The 22,745-nt window shown below is 40.8% G+C and overlaps 2 protein-coding genes across 2 annotated transcripts; one reads left to right on the top strand and one right to left on the bottom strand.

The window, feature by feature from the left end:
- The first annotated feature begins 509 nt into the window (after window positions 1–509).
- Window positions 510–9,866, top strand: LOC110366556 (G-protein coupled receptor family C group 6 member A-like). Its single transcript, XM_036132820.1, is given in 7 exon segments — window positions 510–545; window positions 547–758; window positions 836–1,148; window positions 6,929–7,690; window positions 8,039–8,251; window positions 8,326–8,443; window positions 8,935–9,866. Coding segments are annotated over 7 exon segments (2,586 nt in total).
- A 4,998-nt stretch (window positions 9,867–14,864) lies between these two features.
- odc1 (ornithine decarboxylase 1) lies at window positions 14,865–19,161 on the bottom strand. The gene is made up of 11 exons (XM_012881856.3): window positions 19,043–19,161; window positions 18,340–18,488; window positions 18,061–18,195; window positions 17,702–17,875; window positions 17,418–17,590; window positions 17,116–17,332; window positions 16,946–17,029; window positions 16,684–16,846; window positions 16,469–16,584; window positions 16,158–16,372; window positions 14,865–16,060 (listed from the first exon to the last, which is right to left on the bottom strand). Exons 3-11 carry the CDS (start codon window positions 18,160–18,162, stop codon window positions 15,925–15,927), a joined length of 1,380 nt encoding a protein of 459 aa, XP_012737310.2. The 5' UTR covers window positions 18,163–18,195; window positions 18,340–18,488; window positions 19,043–19,161; the 3' UTR covers window positions 14,865–15,924.
- Between the last annotated feature and the right edge of the window lie 3,584 nt (window positions 19,162–22,745).

The following is a 22,745-nucleotide window of genomic DNA, read 5'->3' on the forward strand; positions in this document are numbered from 1 at the left end:
TCATCCTGAAATGCATGACCAAAAATACATGTCACGCATTACCCTTTGCAAACACGTGTTTCTAAACCCCAGGAAGCCTACAGAAATGCATTTGCCGACATTATAGCTGTTCAGCCATTGGGGCTGATCATAGACAGAATATTCAGTTTTATAGCCCTACATTATGCCTAAAAACAATACTCAATTGTTTAGTCAAAACATTTTCATTTGTAGGAATGTTGATGAAACAAGGTAATTCAAATAAAGCATGCTGCACTCTCAGGGGGTTTAGTGTCAAAGGAGGCACCTTGGGGAAAAGTGCACAGACAAAAACCTTTGCTGTTCTGACCTGTCCATCTGCTGACTACATGTGATGATAATACTTAATCAGAGGTAAGTGCGAATGAATCCCTCTTTGTGAGTGATTCAAATCACCTTCCCAACTTCGTGCCAGTACTTTATTCTATGGATGTCAGTGACAGTCAGTCTGATGATGCAAATGATCCCAAGCAGAAAAAGGTTGACTTTATATGAAAAGAAATTTCCAGGAACCACCTCACTCTGCAGAGAGCTGAATACACAGCACACACGTCTGATTTACCTCTGGGTACCATGTTTCTGTTGACTTTACTTGTAACTTTCATGAGTGTTTTTCACTCTTGTTCCAAAAATAATAATCTGCATGTGTATCTTCCTGGAGACATCATGATCGGAGGACTTTTTCCCATTCACCAACAAACCAACAGAACGGAAGAGCCTGGTCCAATCTCTTGTGACGAGTAAGTGTGTCTTCAGTGGGGGGAAAATCATCTTACATAACTGGAAGAAGTACTGTTCATTCCATGCCTTCTTTCAGATTTAATATCCAAATGTTGCTTCGCACTCAAGTGATGATCTACGCCATCCAAGAAATAAACCAACGCTCGCCGAGACTGCTGCCCAACCTCACCCTTGGATATGACATCTATGATACTTGTGGAGACGTCAGCCTGGCCATCACAGCAGCTCTGCAGCTGTTGACAAACCAGTCAGACCCTCAGAAGTGTCTCATACCTACATCCACCGACTCCTCCTCGCCTCAACCCGAGACAAAGGTGGTTATTGGGGAGAGGTACTCGGAGGTATCCATAGCCGTTGCACGGATATTTGCTCTACCATCAGTCACCCAGGTTTGTCTCTCACAATGTGTGATATGTATTACAACATTCCCTTTACACGAAAATATATGCGTATTCCAAACTTAAAAAGTCAACACACCTCAAAATGATGAATCTTTTAACATGTTCCACCTTTAATGTGTCACATGTACAGTCATTATCAATAAAAATCTGTCAGAAGTATATTAAAGAAATAATTAAAAGCCGTCTGGTTGCACAAGAGTACAACCCCCACACACACTAAACTTTGCACCACCTTATGATTCACTTTTACTATTCGGTTTTCCTAAAATTGCTTATGATAGTCTATCGGTACCCCACATCTGGACTTAAGAATATCCACTCTCCCTGGCGAAAGTTCTCCAATGTTTCAGATTGTGAGAACAGCTCTGGTTCAAATCCCTCTTTAGGCATCCCCACACATTTTCTGCAAGATTTAGTTCCTGTCTTGGTTGTTCCAAAACTTAAGAATTGCCTGTGATAATTCATTGTTTGGTTTATTTGAACGTATGCTAGCGCACTAGGTGTATTGCTGAAAAATAACATCCCTCTTAACTCTCTGCATTCTGGCAATTACCCAAAGATGTTGGGGTTAAATTTGACAGGTAAATCTGTACATTATTTCATTCTCCTTAAAGGGGACATATCATGAAAAATACACCTTTTAAATACATTCTGTTGGAAGCTGTGAACTTGGAGTTTCCCATGAAATACCGAAAATTTAAATGTAGTGTTATGGTTAGTTTTGTACAGACTCAAATGCAGACTCAGACTCAGGATGTAAAAATAAATAATAATTTATTTTAACATAAGGCGCTTCCAAAAAGGGAAGGAAAACAAAGGGATGCAAGACTCTCCATTTAACTTGCACATGGAAATTCACAGGACTAGACTCTTCAAGAACTTGCAAACTTGGACTTAGAAAAAAGGCAAAACTCTCCAGTTTACTGGCATGTATCTTCGGCTGTGGGTTTGGCTGTTTGGCTTTTTGGCAGGCTGGCAGGCAGGCAGGCATCCAGGGTGATCTGAGCAGAATCCAACTTCTCCAAACGAAAACAAGAAGAACAAACTGGCGCCTGCTGTCTGGTTTCAGGGGGTTAAATACTGTCAGGTTGATTTCAGGATTGCCAGCAGCTGCACCACAAAACCAGGAGGGAACCACCACTATGCCACGCCCACTTGCACTGCATAAGATCACAACAGAACCCCCCCCCCCCCCCCCTCAACGGGCGCCTCCTGGCGTCCAGCCAGGGCGATCAGGATGGAGCCGGTAGAAGTCCTCCAGGACGGACTGGTCCAGAATGAAGGAGCGGGGTATCCACGACCGCTCCTCAGGACCATAACCCTCCCAGTCAACGAGATACTGGAACCCACGTCCACGCCCCTGGCGCACACTGAACAGGCCGAAACGTAGGTCTTGGTGTCAGATGATATGGAAGGCCACCAGAAGCGTTGACGAATGAATGACAGAGTTCTCGAAAATCCAGGATGGCAGGTAAGTTTAGAGTCATGACCTCACTGCAAGACTCGGGAACGTAAATCCACAGGAACAAACAGACAGCCCTCCGGAACTCCATCAGGAACAGTCTGGTCGGCAAGAGCAGCCTTAACTGGAGTTTCCACATCCCATGTGGCAGCACCAATAATACGTGATGTAGGAAGAACAGTGCCAACTTCAGTAGCAACCTCCTCCGACTGGAACTGGCGGGACAGCGAGTCAGGTTTTGTATTCTTTGATCCAGGTCTGTAAGTAAGCGTAAAGTTAAATCTTCCCAAAAACAGAGACCACCTAGCCTGACGAGAGTTAAGTCTCTTAGCGGTTCTCAGGTAAGACAGATTCTTATGGTCGGTGAACACAACAAAAGGCTCCACTGTACCTTCCAGCCAGTGCCTCCATTCTTGAAGTGCCATTACCACAGCCAAAATTTCTCAGTCCCCTACATCATAATTTCTTTCTGCGGTAGTGAGCCGCCTGGAAAAAAAGGCACATGGACGTAATTTACCTTCTCCAGATGTCCGTTGAGAGAGTACAGCACCCACACCAGAATCTGACGCATCAACCTCCACCACAAATGGAGTCTCGGGATCTGGATGCGCCAAAACGGGTGCTGAGGAGAACAGAGTCTTCAGTCTAGCGAATGCCTCATCCGCCTGTGGACTCCAAGTGAAAGACTTGACAGGTGAAGTGAGAGTAGTCAGAGGTGCAGCCACCTTACTGTAGTCTCGAATGAATCGACGATAGAAATTTGCAAACCCTAGAAAACGTTGGAGCTGTTTTCTGGAGTTAGGAACAGGCCACTCAGTCACCGCTTGGATTTTGCTTTCATCAGGGTTTAGCTCTCCCTTCTGGATAACATAACCCAGGAATTTAATGGATGACGTGTGAAACTCACATTTCTCAGCTTTCACATATAGTTTGTTCTCCAAAAGTCTCTGAAGAACCATCCGAACGTGTCTCACATGTTCCTCCATGTTGCGTGAAAAAATCAGGATGTCGTCCAAGTAGACAAAGATAAACTGGTTAAGCATATCTCTCAAAACGTCGTTCACTAGTGCCTGAAAAACAGCAGGAGCATTAGTCAATCCAAACGGCATCACTAAATATTCAAAGTGCCCTAGGGGAGTGTTAAATGCAGTTTTCCATTCGTCACCAGCCTTGATACGCACAAGGTGATATGCATTACACAAGTCGAGCTTACTGAAGACTGTGGCCTTGCATATAGGTTCCACAACTGAATCCATCAGGGGCAGAGAATATTTGTTCTTCACAGTGATATTGTTGAGACCTCGGTAATCAATACAGGGTCTTAGACTAGAGTCTTTCTTCTTAACAAAAAAGAATCCTGCTCCAACAGGGGCTGATGAACGGCGTATAAGACCAGCCGCTAGGGACTCGGATAAATATTTCTCCATAGCCTCACGTTCAGGACGAGAAAGGTTAAACAACCTACTTGTTGGTAAGGGGGCTCCAGACAGTAATTCAATGGAGCAATCATAAGGCCGATGAGGAGGAAGAGAGAGGGCCTTGGCCTTACTGAATGCCTCACTCAGGTCATGGTACTCTGGAGGAATGGTGGAGAGATCAGGTGGTTTATGTGGTGTTCTTGGGACAGAATTGGTGGGTGAAATAGCTGAGCGTAGACAATGGAAGAGACAGAACGGGCTCCAGCTAGCAACAGTAGACAAAGACCAGTCAATGTGTGGATTATGAATCTTCAACCAGGTGTGACCGAGAACTATGGGAACATTGGGTGAGGAAATAACCAGGAATTGAATTTCCTCTCTATGGTTGCCAGACAGTAGCAGGGTAAGAGGTGTAGTAATCCGTGTGATGCGAGCCAAGTGCCGTCCATCCAGGGCATTGACCTCACGAGGATCCTTTATTTCCTTCCTTCTGTAGATTGGCAGTCTCAACCAGTCTCTCATCAATAAAATTATCATCTGCTCCAGAGTCCACTAAGGCTCGCAGATTGATGGGGCCTTCAGACCTGATGAGTGTGGCATCCAATTCCATCCGGTCAAAAATTGGAGGATTTATTGATAGCATGACTCACCCATAATCCTCCCTTTATTGATTAGTCTGCTCGTTTAACGCTGGGCAATTGTTGCGTAGATGTCCCGCTTCGCCACAGTAGAGACATAGTTTATCTCGAAAGCGTCGACTTCTTTCCGCCATGGTCAACTTGGTTTTTCCCAGCTGCATGGGTTCACTGGTATCCTGGGGAGACCAATGGTTAAGGGATGCCACCTGGTGGTTATATGTATCTGATGACTCAATGGATGTCCTGTAAGGTGGATTCTCAAGTTTACTGGTCCTTCTCTGGCTGGGATTCTCTCTTATCTGTTCCCGCTGAGTGTTGTCAATGTGGATGGCTAATGCGATAATCTCATCCAGGGTCTTTAAATCAGAGCGTAGCACAATTTGGTTTCTGATCTTTGAAACAAGACCTCGAATAAAGCCGGCCTGCAGAGCTAATTCTCCCCATCCGCTCTCAGTTGCTAATATTCGAAAGTCTATGGAATATTCAGCTGCAGATTGATTGCCTTGAGTAAAGGTGAATAGTCTATTTCCTGCCTCGAGACCACGAAAACAGGATGGTCGAAGGTCTTGCGCATGTTTAAGGTTAATTCTGTGTAGCTGGAACAAACACTTGAATTACGTTCCTTGTCATTCAAGCCGAGAATGTCAGCGGAAAAGATGGCTCTCGGGATGGTACCTGATCCACAGGAGCAGCAGCGGAAGTGGTGGTGGAGGGTGACGCTCCAGTGGCAGGAGAAGTGGTTGTAGCCGCGTTGCTGGTGTTGAGGTGATTAACCACCTGATCCAATTTCTGGGTTAACTCCTCCATTTGTTGGTTGAGTAACTGCAATGAACGTCTAGATTCCTTAATCTCTTGTTCATGGCTACCAATTAACACCCCCTGGGAGTTTAGTGCCTGACGAATAAAAACTGAGTCTGCTGAGTCCATGATGGCCAGTTTGTTCTGTTATGGTTAGTTTTGTACAGACTCAAATGCAGACTCAGACTCAGGATGTAAAAATAAATAATAATTTATTTTAACATAAGGCGCTTCCAAAAAGGGAAGGAAAACAAAGGGATGCAAGACTCTCCAGTTAACTTGCACATGGAAACTCACAGGACTAGACTCTTCAAGAACTTGCAAACTTGGACTTGGAAAAAAGGCAAAACTCTCCAGTTTACTTGCATGTATCTTCGGCTGTGGGTTTGGCTGTTTGGCTTTTTGGCAGGCTGGCAGGCAGGGTGATCTGAGCAGAATCCAACTTCTCCAAACGAAAACAAGAAGAACAAACTGGCACCTGCTGTCTGGTTTCAGGGGGTTAAATACTGTCAGGTTGATTTCAGGATTGCCAGCAGCTGCACCACAAAACCAGGAGGGAACCACCACTATGCCACGCCCACTTGCACTGCATAAGATCACAACATGTAGTCCGGCAATTTTATTCCTCACAGTGATTTTGTTGTCCAACAAAAGTGTAAAAGTGTGGAGTGGATCGATCTGTGACCTGGAAGGGGGTGGGGGTGGGGGGGGGGGGGGGGGGGGGGGGGGGGGGGGGGGGGGGGGGGGGGGGGTGAAGTTCCTCATTTGCATTTAAAGACACTGCGCCAAAACAAGTTGCCCTCAGGCGCACCAGAAGCAATGGTAAAGAGGGGCTGGCTGTTGGGCAGCAATAAGGAGGATTTCAGATCAAAGCATTGCTGTTCCCCTTGATATAGAGACTACAACTGGATGACTCAAATGTGAAAAGAAAATATTTTAAAGCTTTAGATGTCCCCTTTAAGTAAAACAGCTATGTGTACAGACAAGATGTGTTGTTTTTGTACCAAACCTACCCTTTTGAACTTGTGATTCAAGTTTGAATCGCCTCAATGGTGCATGTTTTGCCAATAAAGTAATGTGGAATTGTATCGTACCTTCTCCTCAAACTACAGCTTTAGCCAAAGGAGCCGAATAACCAAAGACCATGAAAATCTTCCCAGGACATTTAATTTATTTCAGGTTAATCTGGTTTTCGGTAACTCGTGGCATGTTTATATCAATGAAGACTCAAATTCAACAAAGTTTTTTTTTTTATTTACATACTTGCACAGTCAGGTTGCTTTTTTTAATCTTTACATTTTATAATTGAACTGTACAGGATATATATTTCACAGGAAAAGCTTTCAATTTTTTTAATGTGAACTATTTTTCTAACATCAGAATTACCTGGCATTTTTACAGGGTTGTGTGAACTTTTTATATCCTCTATAATTTTGTTCCTACTCCCCACAGATTAGTTATGCATCAACCAGTGAACTGCTCAGCAAAAAATACAAGTTCCCCACCTTCCTAAGGACTGTTTCCAGTGACAGATTTCAGACAATAGCCATTTGTGAGCTGGTGAAGTATTTTTCATGGCAATCAGTGGCCATTGTGGGAAGTGATGATGAATATGGGAAGTACGGCACTGATAGCCTCAAGAAGTTGTTCAGTGATAATAACATCTGTGTTGAGTTTGTAGAGATTCTCCCTGGTGACTTCAGTGAAAACTCTAAAACAGCAGGCGATCTGATAGAGAAAATAAACGTTTCTACGGCTGAGGCCATCATCATGTTCACCAAAGACAGAAATGTTCGTATTGTCCTTGAAGGAGTTATTAAACAAAAGCTGAACAGAACCTGGATAGCGAGCGACACCTGGTCCACTTCTCCTGAGATCTCTAAAATAGAAGGCATCGAAAGCATTGGACCAGTTTTTGGATTCATCTTTAAACAGAGCGATGTTCCCGGTTTTGAAGAATACATCTGCTCTGCGTTTAATGGAAGTACAAAGTCCTTTTTGAGTCATTACCAACTTTCCCAAAACAACTTTGAAGATGACACTGAATGTAACTGTGAGAACAAGACCTCCAGCCAAAGCTGCCTGCACTACTACATTGACCGTGATGAATCCTTCAACATCTACCTGGCTGTCCAGGTCATTGCTGAGGGCCTCAGAAGATTGCTAAGATGTGACAATGGAAGCTGTGAATGGACCAATTTCACGGCTGTTCAGGTACAGTAGAGAGATTTCTGTTTTGCTGATACAAGTCATTATTTAAAAATGAGCTTTTATATGTTTGGTTAAGATTCTTTGGGAAAAACATTACCCTGTTTCTCTATTCTTTATTCCTTCTAAAGATAAAGCCTCTATTTTTTTTCAAGACCATTTTAGCTTCTTCTGATAGTAATTATTTGTGCTGATTAAACATATACAGAATAATGTTGTTTTTTTTTCTTTGGTTCAAAGAATTCACAATTTTGAAATCGGCCCTCTTTTTGTTATCTTCCTGTTTTTGTCAGTAAACATCTTTGAACTGCACATCCAGAACAATTAAATGCTGACCTTAATTTGTCTCCACAGCTTTTCAAGGAGATCAGGAAAGTCAACATCACTGTGGACAACACAAACATTTACTTTAATAAAAGTGGAGATCCCAGTTTGGGATATGACATGGTGTTTTGGAACCCATCCAAGTCCAAAGGAGGCGATGACATAAGAAAAATCGGAGAATACTGGCCAAACGAGAAAATTACGTTTCACGAAGATTTCTCCCAATGGAGAAAGAAGGATACTGTAAGATCAAGATACTTTAATCATTAAAGTTAATGTCAGATAATCATGTGCTAATTTGCTTGTATCTTTCAAAGGTGTCTGCTTTTAACTGCTCCAGTAGATGTAAACCAGGAGAAAGGTTGATATTAAAAAGTGGAAAATGCTGCTATGGATGCATCCCCTGTTCATCTGAAGAGTATTCACTTGGAAATGGTCAGTGATTTTAGTATTTATTATCGATGCTTACAACGTGCCACTTTCTCTTTAGCTACTTTACTTGTGTTAGAAGGTGATGTGTAATGTCATATCAGTGCATATAGTACTTTGAAAAGTATTTACAGTATATCTGTAGTCCTTTTGAAATGTTGGAGTTTAATACATATGTACAGACTGTTGCGTAAGGGCTGTGAAAAAAACATTTCTTTTATTAGATATTTTTGTGGTTGCTTTTTTTGTGGCACTCAAATGTTTCAGACCATTAGCACAGCATTTAAGAAATACTTTTTTCAAACCTATGTATTTCTTTTTTATTTGGCTTTGCTGGTGTTCAGTCGATTCCTACATTTAAGAAGATTTCCCTTAATTATAATATACACACCAAATATTTTTAAAAAATTAATTCTTCTAGCCCTACAGTCAATGTTTTGGTTCTTGGTCATTCATTTTTTGTGTTTATATTCTTCTGTCTCTTTTTCCATCTGCAGGTACGACGTGTACGCATTGTAACGAGACACAATACTCCCCAGTGAACCAAAGGCATACTTGCGTGAATAAAACTGAAGAGTTCCTGGAGTGGACAGACCCCTTCTCCATCATTCTGATCACAATAGCTGTCTTTGCAATAGTTGCTACTGTTGTGATTGCTATCATCATTGGAATAAACTGTGGAACTCCCATTGTTAAGGCAATCGGAAGTTGCTTGAGTTTCGTGGAGGTGGCCTCCTTGCTTCTCGGCTTCTGTACTGCCTTCACATTTATAGGAAAGCCCACTCCAAATTCCTGTCTAGGCATTCCTCTCTTTGGCATCAGTTTCTCCCTCTGCATCGCCTGCATCCTGGCCAACTTAATTCAGATCCTGCATGGTTTTAGCTTTGACCCGAGTGTTTCCTCTAAGATTAGGAGACTTAATCAGCCAGTAGCTGTGGTCGTTATCATCGCTGGTGTCCAGGTGGCTGTGTCCTTGGCCTGGTTACTTGTTGTCCCACGTAGTCCTGTGAAGCTGCCAAAACCTACAACCATATTGCACCAGTGTAGCATGTCCGAAGATTCCTCGAAGTTCTTCGCAGCCACAATAGTCTACAACTCTTTCTGGGGCTTTGTGTGTTTTATCTTTGCATTCAGAGGTAGACAGCTGCCCGACATTTACAAAAACGCCTCGTTAATCACCGTGAGCATGGTTTTGTTTTTAATCATATGGATTGTTTTCCTCCCAATTTTTCTCACTTTGGAAGGAAAGTACAAGCCAGCTATAAGCAGCGCAGCCATTCTCATTTCTTGCCTCAGCATCCTAGGCTGCCACTTGGCTCCCAAATGTTACATTATGCTGTTCAGGAAAGATATTAATAATCAGAATGCTATCAGCGAGTACATTAGAAAACATTACGAGAGGAAGGAAATCTCCGTGATATCATCATGATCACACGTGCTGGACCAGATCCCTCCTGATAATAGATGAGCTACAAAATAATACAAGTGAAGTCAGATAGACACATAACCCTGCTTTCTAACTGTCTGACATCATTTCCTGTTTTAGGTAAGTTAGGATGACTAATATTTGGATTTACTGTCTAAAAGTTTCCAAATGTTCTTGAGGAAAGGGGCGTTAACCTTTTATAGATGTCTCCTTTGGTCTGATGGAGCTAAATTTTTTTACCTATTCCATCATTATTACATCATTGTTATATTTGAAGGAAAAAGCCTTCAAGCTTGATAATGCCATCCAAATTTCTAAGCACAGAGCTGACTGCAACATGTTGTGGGGTGTTTTAGTGCCGGAACGACAGATGCATTACACAACACAGATGGAATCGAGAAGAAAGAACGTTGTGTGGAAATACTGAACCAAAATCTAAAAGCATCAGGCAGAAAGTTAAGGCTCGGGCACAGATGGATCTTTCGAATGCACGATGACCCCAATCATAGCAAATTAGTTACACAATTAGTTACATATCGAAATCAAAAAACAAAAAAAACAAAATGTGAGAAGCAGAACCTACTGCTTGCCAAACATTTTCTGTGGAATATCTTGTAGTTCACCATTTCTGACTGAGCAATACAGTTTGAGCGGCCTTTGGCTCTCCTTGTCTCTGTGGTGGACTGCCAGGCCTTTGTGCTCCATGAGGCTGCACCTATCACCGAGTACCATTCATGTAAGGTCTACACCACATATTTTGCATGTTGTACACAAATTGTGCTTATACTAGACTGTGTTGCCCCATAGTTCTCTTCATTGGTATCAACAGTTTGTTCCATATGATTGCTGCCGGCGTTTCTGGTGTCTTTGGTTTTGTGTTTTCTGTTAGTTTTTTTCTCTTTGCAAGTGCTTGTGGTTACTGTCCCTCAGTTCCCCCATCGATGCCATTGGTGGATTTCTTTTGTAGCATATTTTGTATGTATATTTCTTTGTGTCTCTGTACTCTCAAGTTTTCTCTTACCCTCTTACTCTGATTGGCAACGGTTGCCCATAAAAGCTTAAAAGCAATAAACAATCTCCAAGAGTTATCTTGGGGATTTAATACATCAATACAAATGTTCAGCATAACTGTGGCAGGCAGAACACCATTCTGCTTGCCATGCCTATCTGGTCATGAGAAGGGAAAAAAAGAGAAGAAATGTAAGCGTAATTATGAAAATAAACCAACCAAATGTTAATGAGTATGTTTTATTGCAAATGCACTGGCAAAAGTAATCAACAAACAATAGCCTGCATGTAATTTATCTGCATGAAATTACGGTTTATAACATTTTCTGACATTGTTTCATTTCATTTGCTAATGTTGTGAGTGTAGTGAGACGTCAAATTAAAGATCCTGGTTTAGTAAGCTAGTTCGTATTATGTTCGGTATTAAATTATGGATAATCTGCTGAACAGATTTACTTGTTGGATGTTAAAATATTTTAATGACACAATCATTTCCATACTGTGTGAACAAAACTGTCTTGAAAAAATGTTTTGTGTTTGAAAATGTAATAGGCACGTAGATGTACAATCGGGTTAACCTTTTGTACATCTTAAATGTAGGCTAGCTTTAATTGTGCTGTACAGTTTACTCATGAAATGCACTTTATGTATTAGTTTTTAACTAGTGATTTGCATTAAATATGTAAAAAGAAATGATGGTTAAAAGATCAATGCTCAACCAGATCTATGGATTAAACTCATTCCTATGAAAAGTGACTTAAGCAATATGGGTCCTTTGTTAACGAAGCAGTTTTCTTGTTATTAATGTAATGTAAATATATAATATCTGTATAAACATGTAATCTAATATAAAAACAAACAATAACTTAAATATTAACATTATTAATTTCCATGACGTTTTAGTCAAAGGTACATACACAGGTATTGTTGACATAAATCTGACAAAGTGGTATTCAAACTTGAACTTTGCTCTTTAGAAGAACTCCTCCAACATGAAGGATATGGGGCATTTATTTCATGTTGAAAAGGTTAGAATATATTGTACCTTTAAAGTTGTAGATACTGTAAACAATACAAACTTGGTGAAAAGTGGATTGTAATTTGGGCTTCTAGAAACAGTCCAAGTGCTTAAAACCTAACCATCCAGCTGTTTTTTGGCAATAAGCAAATGTTTTGTTGGTGTCTGGAAAACTAGCTGTTTCAAAAACCTCCTGATTATTACGTCACAATCGGCAGGCACTGTCCCTCACCAAGCAACCCAAGCTGAGCCAAACCCCTCACCTAGCAAACCAAGACAAGTAAAATTGTAACAAAATAACACAACTTTTATACATCTTACATATAAGTTATAATTATTTTTGGGATAAATCACATACACAATTAAACATAGTCATTAATACGTGCGGAAAAATTTGCATATAGTTATCTTGCACTTCTCCAGCTGAAAAGAGACAACTAACAGTTAGCATGAAGCTAATTTGTATTGGAAATCCAATAGGAACGCTAGTGCTATTAGCGTCTTATTTTGTCACAGATTCTTCTGATCTAAAACTACCAAAATGGTTCCAAGAAGTGTCTTACACCAAACACCACTTCATCAGAACAAAACACTCAGATGTTTTTAGGCAGTTGAGAACATAACAATATAGTTTTACACTTTATAAATAATTTAACACGGCTCTCAATGACTTCTCTACCTGCTGACGGTAAAGGCGGGCCCTTTTCTTTCTCCTCTTCCTCTCTCTGCTCTCTGTCCTGTGTTTCCTTGTTAACCTTTTTGGAGCCTCTCTTTGCATAGCTTCTGAATTGTAAATTAAGAATATGGTCAGTCTGCCATGGACTGGCGACCTGTCCAAGGTGTACCCTGCCTCTTGGCCATTGACAGCTGGAGATAGGCACCAGCACCTTTTGCATCCCCACAAGGGATAGGCGTGTTAGAAAATGGATGGATGGATCTAGTCAGCTGGCCCCTCAACGCGGTTTTTAAAATTTTCTCAACAAGACTACAGGGCAAGGGAGAGCCCACGTGCCCTGACGGGACATTTGTGGCTGGGTACACGATGGACTCCTGGGAGGATTGGAGGATCGTTTGTTTGTCCATTTTGCTTTTTGGTGCTGGCCTGACGTATCGAGAAATTTGGAATACATCAGCAGATGTTTTGGCCATTGTAAGGCTGCCTGTACTGTGTTAGGGAATGTGCCGTGCTATCAACAATCAGACTCAGATGCTGAATGAGCAGAATTGAAAACTGTATGCGATCCTTGTACAGCATTGCAGGTCAGATATGGTTCCTGAACTTACTGGTGGGAAGGAATAGACCTTGGAGAAGTTGCAAGATTGGCTTGGCGGAACTTACCAAACATCTGGCTGTTTGGATTCACCATTGAGATGTACCAATGATACTTTAAGGCAGACAGACAGCCTGACCCAAAATAATTGCTGTTATCTAAACTGGCTCCCCTGTGTCGGCCTTGGAAGGCTGGCTATCTCAATTTCTCCTGGATGTTATGTAAACAAGATGCTCTGCCCTGGTTCCCCGCATCTGTGGACCTGAATCAGAGCTGAGAGAAGCTGACTGATGAACGCTATCACTTACAACCCCCCGCCACCTCTTTCGGACGTCGTTTCCTGTGCTTCCTGTTTGGATTTTTCTTCTGCCTTTAACTTTGTGTCTCTTGGCCAAAATTACAGAAAAGTTGACAAAACTAGTTTAGATGAATGACTCCCAAAGATTTACTTTGCTCTGTAATGTTTTAACATGTTCTGTTCATGTGCAGCACTTTGAATTACCGTGTTACTGAAAAAGAGCTTTATAAATTAGCTTGCCTTGCCTGCTACAGCTTATTTGCATAAAATTGACAGCGCTCTAAAAACACCTCATTCTGAAAGGAGCTCAAAATAGATGAAACTGGGGAGGTGAAATCTTATCTGAGAATACTTTGTGCAACAAAAAAATCAAAAGGAAATTACCATTTTGCTTAGACAAATCCTAAATGCAAATCTTAAAGGCATAATAGGTCACCTTTAACTTGCGAAACACCCCTGCAACTGCATGTATGTGTGCATGACTGCCAGATTCCTTTTTCACATTTGTTTTTTGTTTACAAAACCATTTCTTGGCTACCAAATCTGGTACATTTGATTTATCTGTCATGTCTGAACGTATTCGGGTCAAAATTAAACTAGGTTTCTCACTCAGATGGAACCTCAGCAATCTGTTTGTAATCATAGGTGTGGTAGAAGCATATCAAATGTTATTTTTACCTACATACAAAACCATGAACTGATGTGACACTTTCCTTTGTATTATTTATTATGCTTTAAGATGTCTGAAACTTTGAGAATAAGGAAATGTATAAAATATTTTCTGTGTAACATACTAATAAAGGGGGTTCTTTTTTTAAAAAAAGATTAAAGGCTAATACATAAAACATGAATAGATTGAGGCTTTGACATTACACATTTTCCATTATGTAATATTTAATGTATTTAACTATTGTAAGCCGTTTTTACCCTATAGTTATTGTCATCCGTGACTTGTTCAGTAATTGTTGCAGCATTCGTAACTTACACCATTAGGTACAACACACTCACTAGTGTCACATTAAGACTTATAAAATTACATTTTAGAAATTAGGGATTGCATTCTAGCTCCACCTTACAGTAAATAATTGCAACATTGCTACAAAGGTTTAATAAAGATTACTTTTGCATCAGTGCTGGTATCCTGTAGACATTGAGGCATAGTTATATGTTGCATTTGCAAATATATTTTATGAGGGGGAGGGGTGAAGTGTACTGCTGCTACTTTGCCGTGAGTTTTCCTTAAACTTTGTTTTAGGTTCTCAGGCACCCGCCTGTATTTCTGCTTTTAAACTCTTTGAAGCAGTGCAAAATTCATCCACCAGATGGAGCTCTTGAATGTGATAGTAATAGTCCTGGTTAAATAATGAATTTTCACAAACGTCCTCTTGAATAAAAGCAGCCATGGAATGGTTCTGCACCTAATATTTTATTTAATAAAAAAATACAAAACTTCAAAAAGTTTCCGTAGGAAAGCGATATCAATGTGCAATCCCGTCTCTTTCATATCCAGTTTACATGCAGGCAAACTTTGTCCAAGTCTTGTTAATATTATGAACAGAATAGATATACAATTCTACAAGTTAACACAAAATAAAAGGGGAAAAAAATATATAAAAAAAACAAAAAGAAAAAAAAAAAAGGAGAGGAGGGGTTTGGTTTGCCTTTTTGAGTCCCTGTGTTTTTAGTGTTAATCTTTAAGATTTCTCCAGAAACCATTGCTGTATATTTTAATTATGTAGAAAAAAAGTTATGTTAAATATTTTCTGAAAATCTGAAATAGTTAGATCAAAGTTATTTGTTCCACAAATGACAATAAAATAAAAACACAGGAGGCTCGATAAGATCTTGAAGATTAACACTACCAAGGTTCTGCTCAGAAGTGGTGATCATGAAAAGATAATTATAGCAGCCATTTGAGAATCTGAAATCCCCCTCTGACCAATGCTTTGTGGGTATCAGAGATGATATCAGGTGCTAGGGCAATACACTGACCCTATGAGATCAATCAGCATAGATAATGCCGTCTGCTTTTTCTTTTGTTGCCAAACTAACTACCGCCCCCATCTCTAAATACTCTCATGGCCGAGTCCTATTGACATGTAAACTCCAAAGTTGTTCTCAAGAGTCATCTTGGAACTTAATTTCCAGGTTCTTCCCAGTTCTGAAAAACAGGCTCATAACAAAGTACCACTTACTAATGCTATTAATAAGCAGCAAATAATTTTAACACAGAACTGCTTCTTAAACTGTGACTAGTACCCACAGAGACGGTCCGAGTGCGATTCAGCCTCATTCAAAGGTTGATTCCCAGCTTCTGTACAGAACACTGAAAAGTGTGCAACACCATTTCCCCCTCATGCTCCTGTCAAGTAACTGGCCTTGTCAAATTGTCAAGAGTATAAGAGAACTCCATCCACTTATTAATAAAGATGCTAACTCTAAGGAACATGGCTTCTTTTGTACGTTTTAGACCACATTGGCGTGGCAAGGCTTGGTGGGCATGTCCAAGCTGCTCTCTCGGCCGCAGCATGCTGGAACGTCGAACAGGGAGGACTCTGCAGGGGTTGGAAGGCCCTGCGAGCAGATTTTCTGCACATATTGCCTGATGACAAAAAAACGGGCACAAGTTACAGATTTGAAGGAGCTTTTAAAGCCGTAGAATTTCTTCACGCACAAACATTACTGTGACAAAGACTCACCAGGCGGGACGGGACATGACGTAGTAAATGTCAGGTCTTTGGAAGCCATTGAAGGTGGAGGACGCAGCGACCGTGTAGGCACCCATGTTCTCAAACACCAGCCAGTCCCCCACTTGAAGGTCAGGCAGGGTGCACAGCTCCACTATCCGATCTAGACCATCACACGTTGGGCCCCATATACTGCAGGGGTACACTGCCTCATCTGGTTTTGGCTTCTATAGGCAACAGTTGAAAGAAAGCTGATGAGAACTTGCCAAGCACTCTTTAACCCTTTGTCCCCACCCCAGTGATAACCTTTGAATCTCCCTGACCTTATGCAATGTTGGCAGACAGTGAGCATGATCATAGAGGATGCAGTTGAAGGATCCATACACGCCGTCGTTGACATAGTACATCAGAGTTCTGTCACTGGTCACTTCGTCTTCTTCTGCAGAAAAAAAATAAATAAAAATGTGTAAGGGTCACAAGAGTCTCATAACAGGCAACTCTAATATCCTAGTTTTCTGTTCAACCATCAAGACATTACCATCAGAAGACGCCTCGTCATCCATGATGACCTTCTTAGCAATGATGTTCACAACTAGTGTGTAGGCAGATGCCACGTAGAAGCGGCCCGGTTCAGCGATGACACGAACCCCAGCGTCAACAGGAAAGTACTTGTCTAGGGCCGTGTTGATTACTACTGTGATCTAAAAGTGGAAATTAATTCACATGTAAGTCAAATTAATTTTTTATTTTACTTAAAAAAAAAATAAAAAAAAAAGGCTAAATAAAATATTTCCAGCTACCTCTTCAAACTTTAACTCAGTCTCATCTGAACCAGGAAAACCTCCTCCGATGTCCAGGAGATCCATGTTGAAGCCAAGCTCTTCCTGCACAATAAGGCATTAAGGTTAGCCTTCCACCCAGAGCTAAAGTCACAAATGAAATCTTCAGGTGAACTTTAGGAGCAACTCACCCCCATATCAAAGACGCAGCGAGCGTCTGCAATAGCTTTAGTGTAGGTCTCTGCGTCAGTGCAGCCGCTGCCAACATGGAAGCTGACGCCGACCACGTCTAGCCCCAGTTCCTTGGCCCGCTCCAGGAGGCCGCGGCAAGCTTTAAGAGGAGCCCCAAACTTCACACTGAGGCGACACACAGCCTTCGAGTCATCTGTGGCAATACGCAACACCAACCTAATAAAGAAGAACACAAGCTATATTACAAAAAAGAAAGCTAGAAACCAAAATTAATGATTTTACTTATAAAGCCGAAACTCACTTGGCATTGTCGTGACAACGAGCCACTTTCATGAGCTCCACCTCACTATCAAAGGTCATCATTTGGACTCCATGCGCAGACGCATACTTTATCTGCGAAACCTGTTTGCATGGGTTGGCGTAGATGATTCTGCTTGGATCAACTCCCAAAGACTGAACAAGCTGGATCTCAGTCTGTGTGATGACAACGCCAACAGTCAGCACAGAACAAAAAAAAAAAAAGAAATAAAAATATAGCAACAAAAAGTTTATTTAGCAACAACAGAAGGCTCTCAGAGCACACACCTTGCTGGCACAGTCAAAGCCAGTTCCCAATGATGCCAGAGTCATGACTACAGCCTGGCTGTCGTTGCACTTCACAGCGTAGAAAGGAGTGACACGAGGCAGGGCTCTTGCCCAGCGGAGGTGTTTTCTCAGAACATCTCCCAGGTCACAGACATAGAACGCATCCCGATCATCCTGAAATGTATGAAGTAAAAAATAAATAAATAAAAAATGCATGTTATATATAGAAACCTAATTCCAATGAAAGTACATTTTTATCTCAATAATAATCAAAGCTTTTATAAAACTGGATGCTTTTCAGTGACACTCAAAGCAAATCAGACCATCTGTCCATTACATAACCCCCACGGGATGCTTACGGTCAAGGATGACTCATTGATTTTCTGCTCGACAATGTCCCGAGCAGAGAAACCCTCTTCAAGGAAGGAAAACTCAAATTTGGCCAGCGCGGTGGGGTTCATCCTGGTAAGTATCTTCGATTTGCCACGCGTAAACTGAAAGAATCAAAAGAGAGCAATCAGATGACAGCAGCTTTTGCCAAATCGATTACTCAACTGCGTAGCCATAAAGTAGACCCGTGCGGGGGGGTCGGGGGACGGGCAACTCTAATAAGAATTTGGGTAAAACATGACACTTACTTGGATATGAAAGAGTTGGAATTTGGCGCTGCTGTTGATCAGGTGCAGAGAAGCCAAGGAGGCTCACCGGTGAAGTTAAACCCCTTAAGATACAACTCAAGGCCTGGGCCTGTTGAGCAGCTGGAGTGCGCCTTCCTAGAGTGAGGATTCTGCAAAAAGGAGAGAACGACATTATTATTTCGCATTCTAGCGAATTTAACGAACAGGCGCGATTCACGTTTCTTTGGTTTTATAACTCGATACCAGGGTCGAATGTCGTTCAAAGACAGGAGCCTCTAAGCCACACCCAAGCTAACGCCTTATCCAATCAGAGAAGAAGATCCGCCTTCCGCTTGAAAAGATGGAACAAAGATTGACCAATGACCGACGTATGACGTTCTTATGCCGGTTCCGTTGGAGCGCCTAACGCCATGAGGCGACAATGCGTTTTCCATTCATTATGAAACTCCTCCGTCAAAAGATAAAAAAATCTCGAATGTATGAAATTTAATTTAAAGAAACGTCCCACGTGTCACTACAACAAATACGAACGACAGAGTAAAAGTCTTTCTTGGCTTCTCAAAAGGCAACAAAGGAAATGTCTTGCTAGCTTAACCGGCTCTCATACCGGCCACGTCGTAGCGTTTTCCCCTTCCATAGCGGTTCAACGCCGAGATATACCAATCCATTTGTAACAGACAGTCACCAAACGGCAAGTTCTTACCTTAAAAAGCATTTACAAAGAGTTTGTCCATTAGACCAGAGAGCTGGGGTTAAAAAAAGCAGGTCCCTTCCTCGTGAAGCGCGCTGCTTGAAGTGTAGTCTGACTAACTGGGAAGCGAACGAGCTCTCGGGGTATTTATAGAGCTACCGTTTCCACGGCAACGCAGCCAGCTGAAACCGGCCTCCCATCCACGTAGGAACCGGTTTGGGCTTGTCACCTCATCCACATGGTGGATATAAAGAGACCTCCGCTGCAGGGACCACACACCAGGTTTATGGAGATGCTGCAGCCCGCTCAAACCAAATTTATTTCTTTGTAAAGCCTCATTTTGTCTCTACACCGAGATTAAGACATAACAAAAAACTCGTAGGTTAACCTCCAGTTAAATAAAGTATGTAATGCTTCAGCAATAGGCAACGTGCTTCATTAACACCACTTGTACTGCTGCAATAAACCCATCTCATTCACATTTTGTAGTTTTCTGATATGTTTAGACAGGATATTAGTTATCTTTTTTCAATATTGATAGTCTTTGAATTTGTGAAATAGCATACCGATCATTAACCAACTTTGAAAAGAAGCAGTATTCAGTATTACTCAGAAATTTGTCATCAACTACTTATTTCAAATCAAATGCCAACTGCACATCAATTCATACCATATAGGGGACATCTCTTATTGACTTTGACAACCAATTGTCCAAATCTACTGTGAGACAATGTTATTATATAGCTTTAATAAATAATATCTACAAGCCGCAAGAGGTTACTCAAAGTTATTTTGGTTTGTTTAGGATTCATAATCTTTAATACATCAAAGAGTCAAGTGGCAGGATCAAAACTCTAACAAATTGAAATATGGTTCAATTGTAAGTATTCAGAAAACAGGATTTGGGCAGTTTACATAACTTCTGTATTTATCTATGTAAGTTATGAAATGAATAAGCAACCAAGAGACAAATATACTGACAGACAATGGGTTTTGTACATGGGTATGAAATAATCTTTCTTTCTGAGATAGAAAGGGACAAAATGGCAGAAGACTGAAGAACACCTCTAGCTAAGTGGGAACAACAAATGAAGAAATAAGGTGTGTCTCGGGTTCTTGTGCAAGACTTGATTTCCTTACCAATTTCTTGCATACATGGCAGGGCTGTCAAAAGGTTTCATAAGACAACTAATGTGTTAGGGATTTATCTGTATCATTAACTTAAATGAGAAAACAAATGAATAAAGCAACATATATTGGTTGTGTTCACCTGTTTGGTGTATTAATAAATACTCAGTGTTCAGGTAATGGATTAGTAAAACACAGCTAAACCTAAACTTTTTGCTTTTTTGACAATTTCAAGTAAACAGCATTTGAAAATAACAGATCAACACAGAAACATTTGCAGTGTTTACCAGCTGCTCTTTAAGAAACCCGCATGACATTTGCATCCGTAACAGAGATGCTCAGTTATGTCCCCTGGCACAGTGACAGTCTGTCTTTCTTGTCTTACTTTGATTCACTGATCTGTGTGATGAGATTAAATAAGGTTAAATGACAACTGACATGGCAGACTCCTATATTGATTTACAACAATCTTGGAAAGTAATTTGTGACCATAGTTTGCTACGGTGTCACCTTAACCAATTATTTGAATATCTAAAATCCAAGTTATAGTTTTTCAAATTCAGTTTAATACAATTGCAGCTCTTTACTCTTCCTTACTGTTTCACCACATTTTACTGTGCAGATACAGGAAAAAAACAAATTTTTAGTGATCATTAATTCCTTTTGTCTAGCTATGATACATATACCTTCGGAAAGACTAATCCTCTGGCGAACGCCTCTTTTGAATTGTGACATCAATCAAGTATAAAAAAATGATTTCCTTTGTATGTGTGTCTGTAAAACAATACATCAAATCTATGAAAAAGGTTTCTATTGCAACTCTTGGAAACTAGGTCTGAGTCGGTATTAGATTTCCCCGGCATATATTTGTAAATGTCTAGCAATTCCTTATATTTGCAACAGAAAATAAACAACTATTTCTTCTTTTGCTAAACATACTATGAAATATAAAATATTACAGATATTATATTTTACTTTATAAAATAAAATTTATTTATTGTTATTTTGATCTGATACATAAACATAAGTATCAGTTGAAAACACCAACTAAATTGGCAGTTGCTTTCAAATGATTATATATTTCAAGTTACATCTTCTAAATAAACAGTATACCTTGTTAACTATTTTCATGCGTGGGGGAAAAAAAATAGTCCCAAAAATTCGAAAGTATCTTTCTTGTAAGAGTGAGAAATATGGCCTTCTACTCAGTTCGCTGACCAACAATGTGCAGCAACAGGTGGGGGTGGGAGAGCCTCTTGCTACTCTATGTTCCTTTCAGACAGAGAAAACTGCAGCCAATCTGGAACTTTCCTTGTTATGATGACTAAAAAAAACTTCCAAATGTTTCTGCTTTTGAAGCTGTAACTTTTTAAAACCTAGATAGACATACCAATAAGTAGCCCATTACCATTAAAAACCTTTCAAACTTGTTCAATATAATGCTTTTGTATATTTAGTTATATTCTTTTGGACGTGGAACGTATTACAAAGCTACAACTTGGTTTGTACTAAGGTTGTTCTCATTAATATTTATCTAAAAGCTCAAATTTTTTTCAACCCAGACACACATTTCCCCCTAACGGCACATTCTAATCAGTCTAAAGATCGCTTTCATAGCCATTTGGTTTACACGCAGACATTACCAAATGGAGGAAAATGAAGAGTGTTGGTTATTGTGACCCAACACATGTGGAAATGCTGTACAGGCATCAGATCTAAGCCGCTAAGAGGAAGTTTTGGGGCTTCTTACAGACCGCATATCTGTGGACTGGATGCTTTTTCCAGGTCTCCAAACCACAATCAAGATTGTCCCCAGTGCACTTAAGGGTTTCCACTCCGTAGGGTCTTTAAATGAAGTCATTCTTACCAGGAGATGCAGTTCTCAAAACCTAAGACGCTGTCTCTTTCTGCGCTGGTAAAAGTTTAAATGAGGTTGACAGGCACATTTTAACGCTGACATAATTTGCAGTCATTTTCATGCTGTGCAGAAATCCTTAAACTCCTCGTTTCTTATGTGAAGCATCCAGGAAGCACGCAAACACCAGAGGGCTAATTCATTTTCCACAGATATTGACTTCACGAAACGCTGAAGCAAATGTCAAAGCAAATTGTTCCACGTCGGTCCAGTCGCTTATTTTCTGTTCTGTTTTCACTTCCATGCAGCTTGTGTGCTACCCTTTCCTTCACCCCTCTCCTTCTCTGCCTCCTGTAATGTCTATCGCCGTCTCTGTGTACAGTTTCTGTTATCGTAACTGTGGAGCATTGTGGCCTGGCGCCCACATTCGCAAGGTCCCACCACCAGACAAGGATCATGATTGTTATTGGGCGCCCACAAGATACAGTGCAGGGTTTGAGGCCTTGACTGTGGTGCTGCACGTCACCGTGATTTTTCTTTAATAACTTCTAGTTACACGAAAGCAAACCGGAGGTCTTGTTCTAACCAGAAGCAGATTTTGCAGATTCAAAAAAAAAAAAAAATAGAATAAGGTTAGTGTATTAGGAGGGACTGGTGAGGAGGAAGTGAGAGCAGCCGTTAGGAGGTTGAAGAGGTGGCTTGCCCAGATCCCTGTGGAGGCTGTCTAGAAGA

The sequence above is a fragment of the Fundulus heteroclitus genome, unplaced genomic scaffold (genome assembly GCF_011125445.2).
Source record: "Fundulus heteroclitus isolate FHET01 unplaced genomic scaffold, MU-UCD_Fhet_4.1 scaffold_55, whole genome shotgun sequence".
Lineage (NCBI taxonomy): Eukaryota > Metazoa > Chordata > Actinopteri > Cyprinodontiformes > Fundulidae > Fundulus > Fundulus heteroclitus.

Coding starts and splice junctions, on each gene's coding strand:
- odc1 (XM_012881856.3), bottom strand. CDS start 18,162: ATGAACCCCACCGCGCTGGCCAAATTTGAGTTTTCCTTCCTTGAAGAG. Junction 17,876..18,060: donor TCAATGAGTCATCCTTGACC/GTAAGCATCCCG, acceptor CATACATTTCAG/GATGATCGGGATGCGTTCTA. Junction 17,030..17,115: donor GCTGCGTCTTTGATATGGGG/GTGAGTTGCTCC, acceptor CTTATTGTGCAG/GAAGAGCTTGGCTTCAACAT.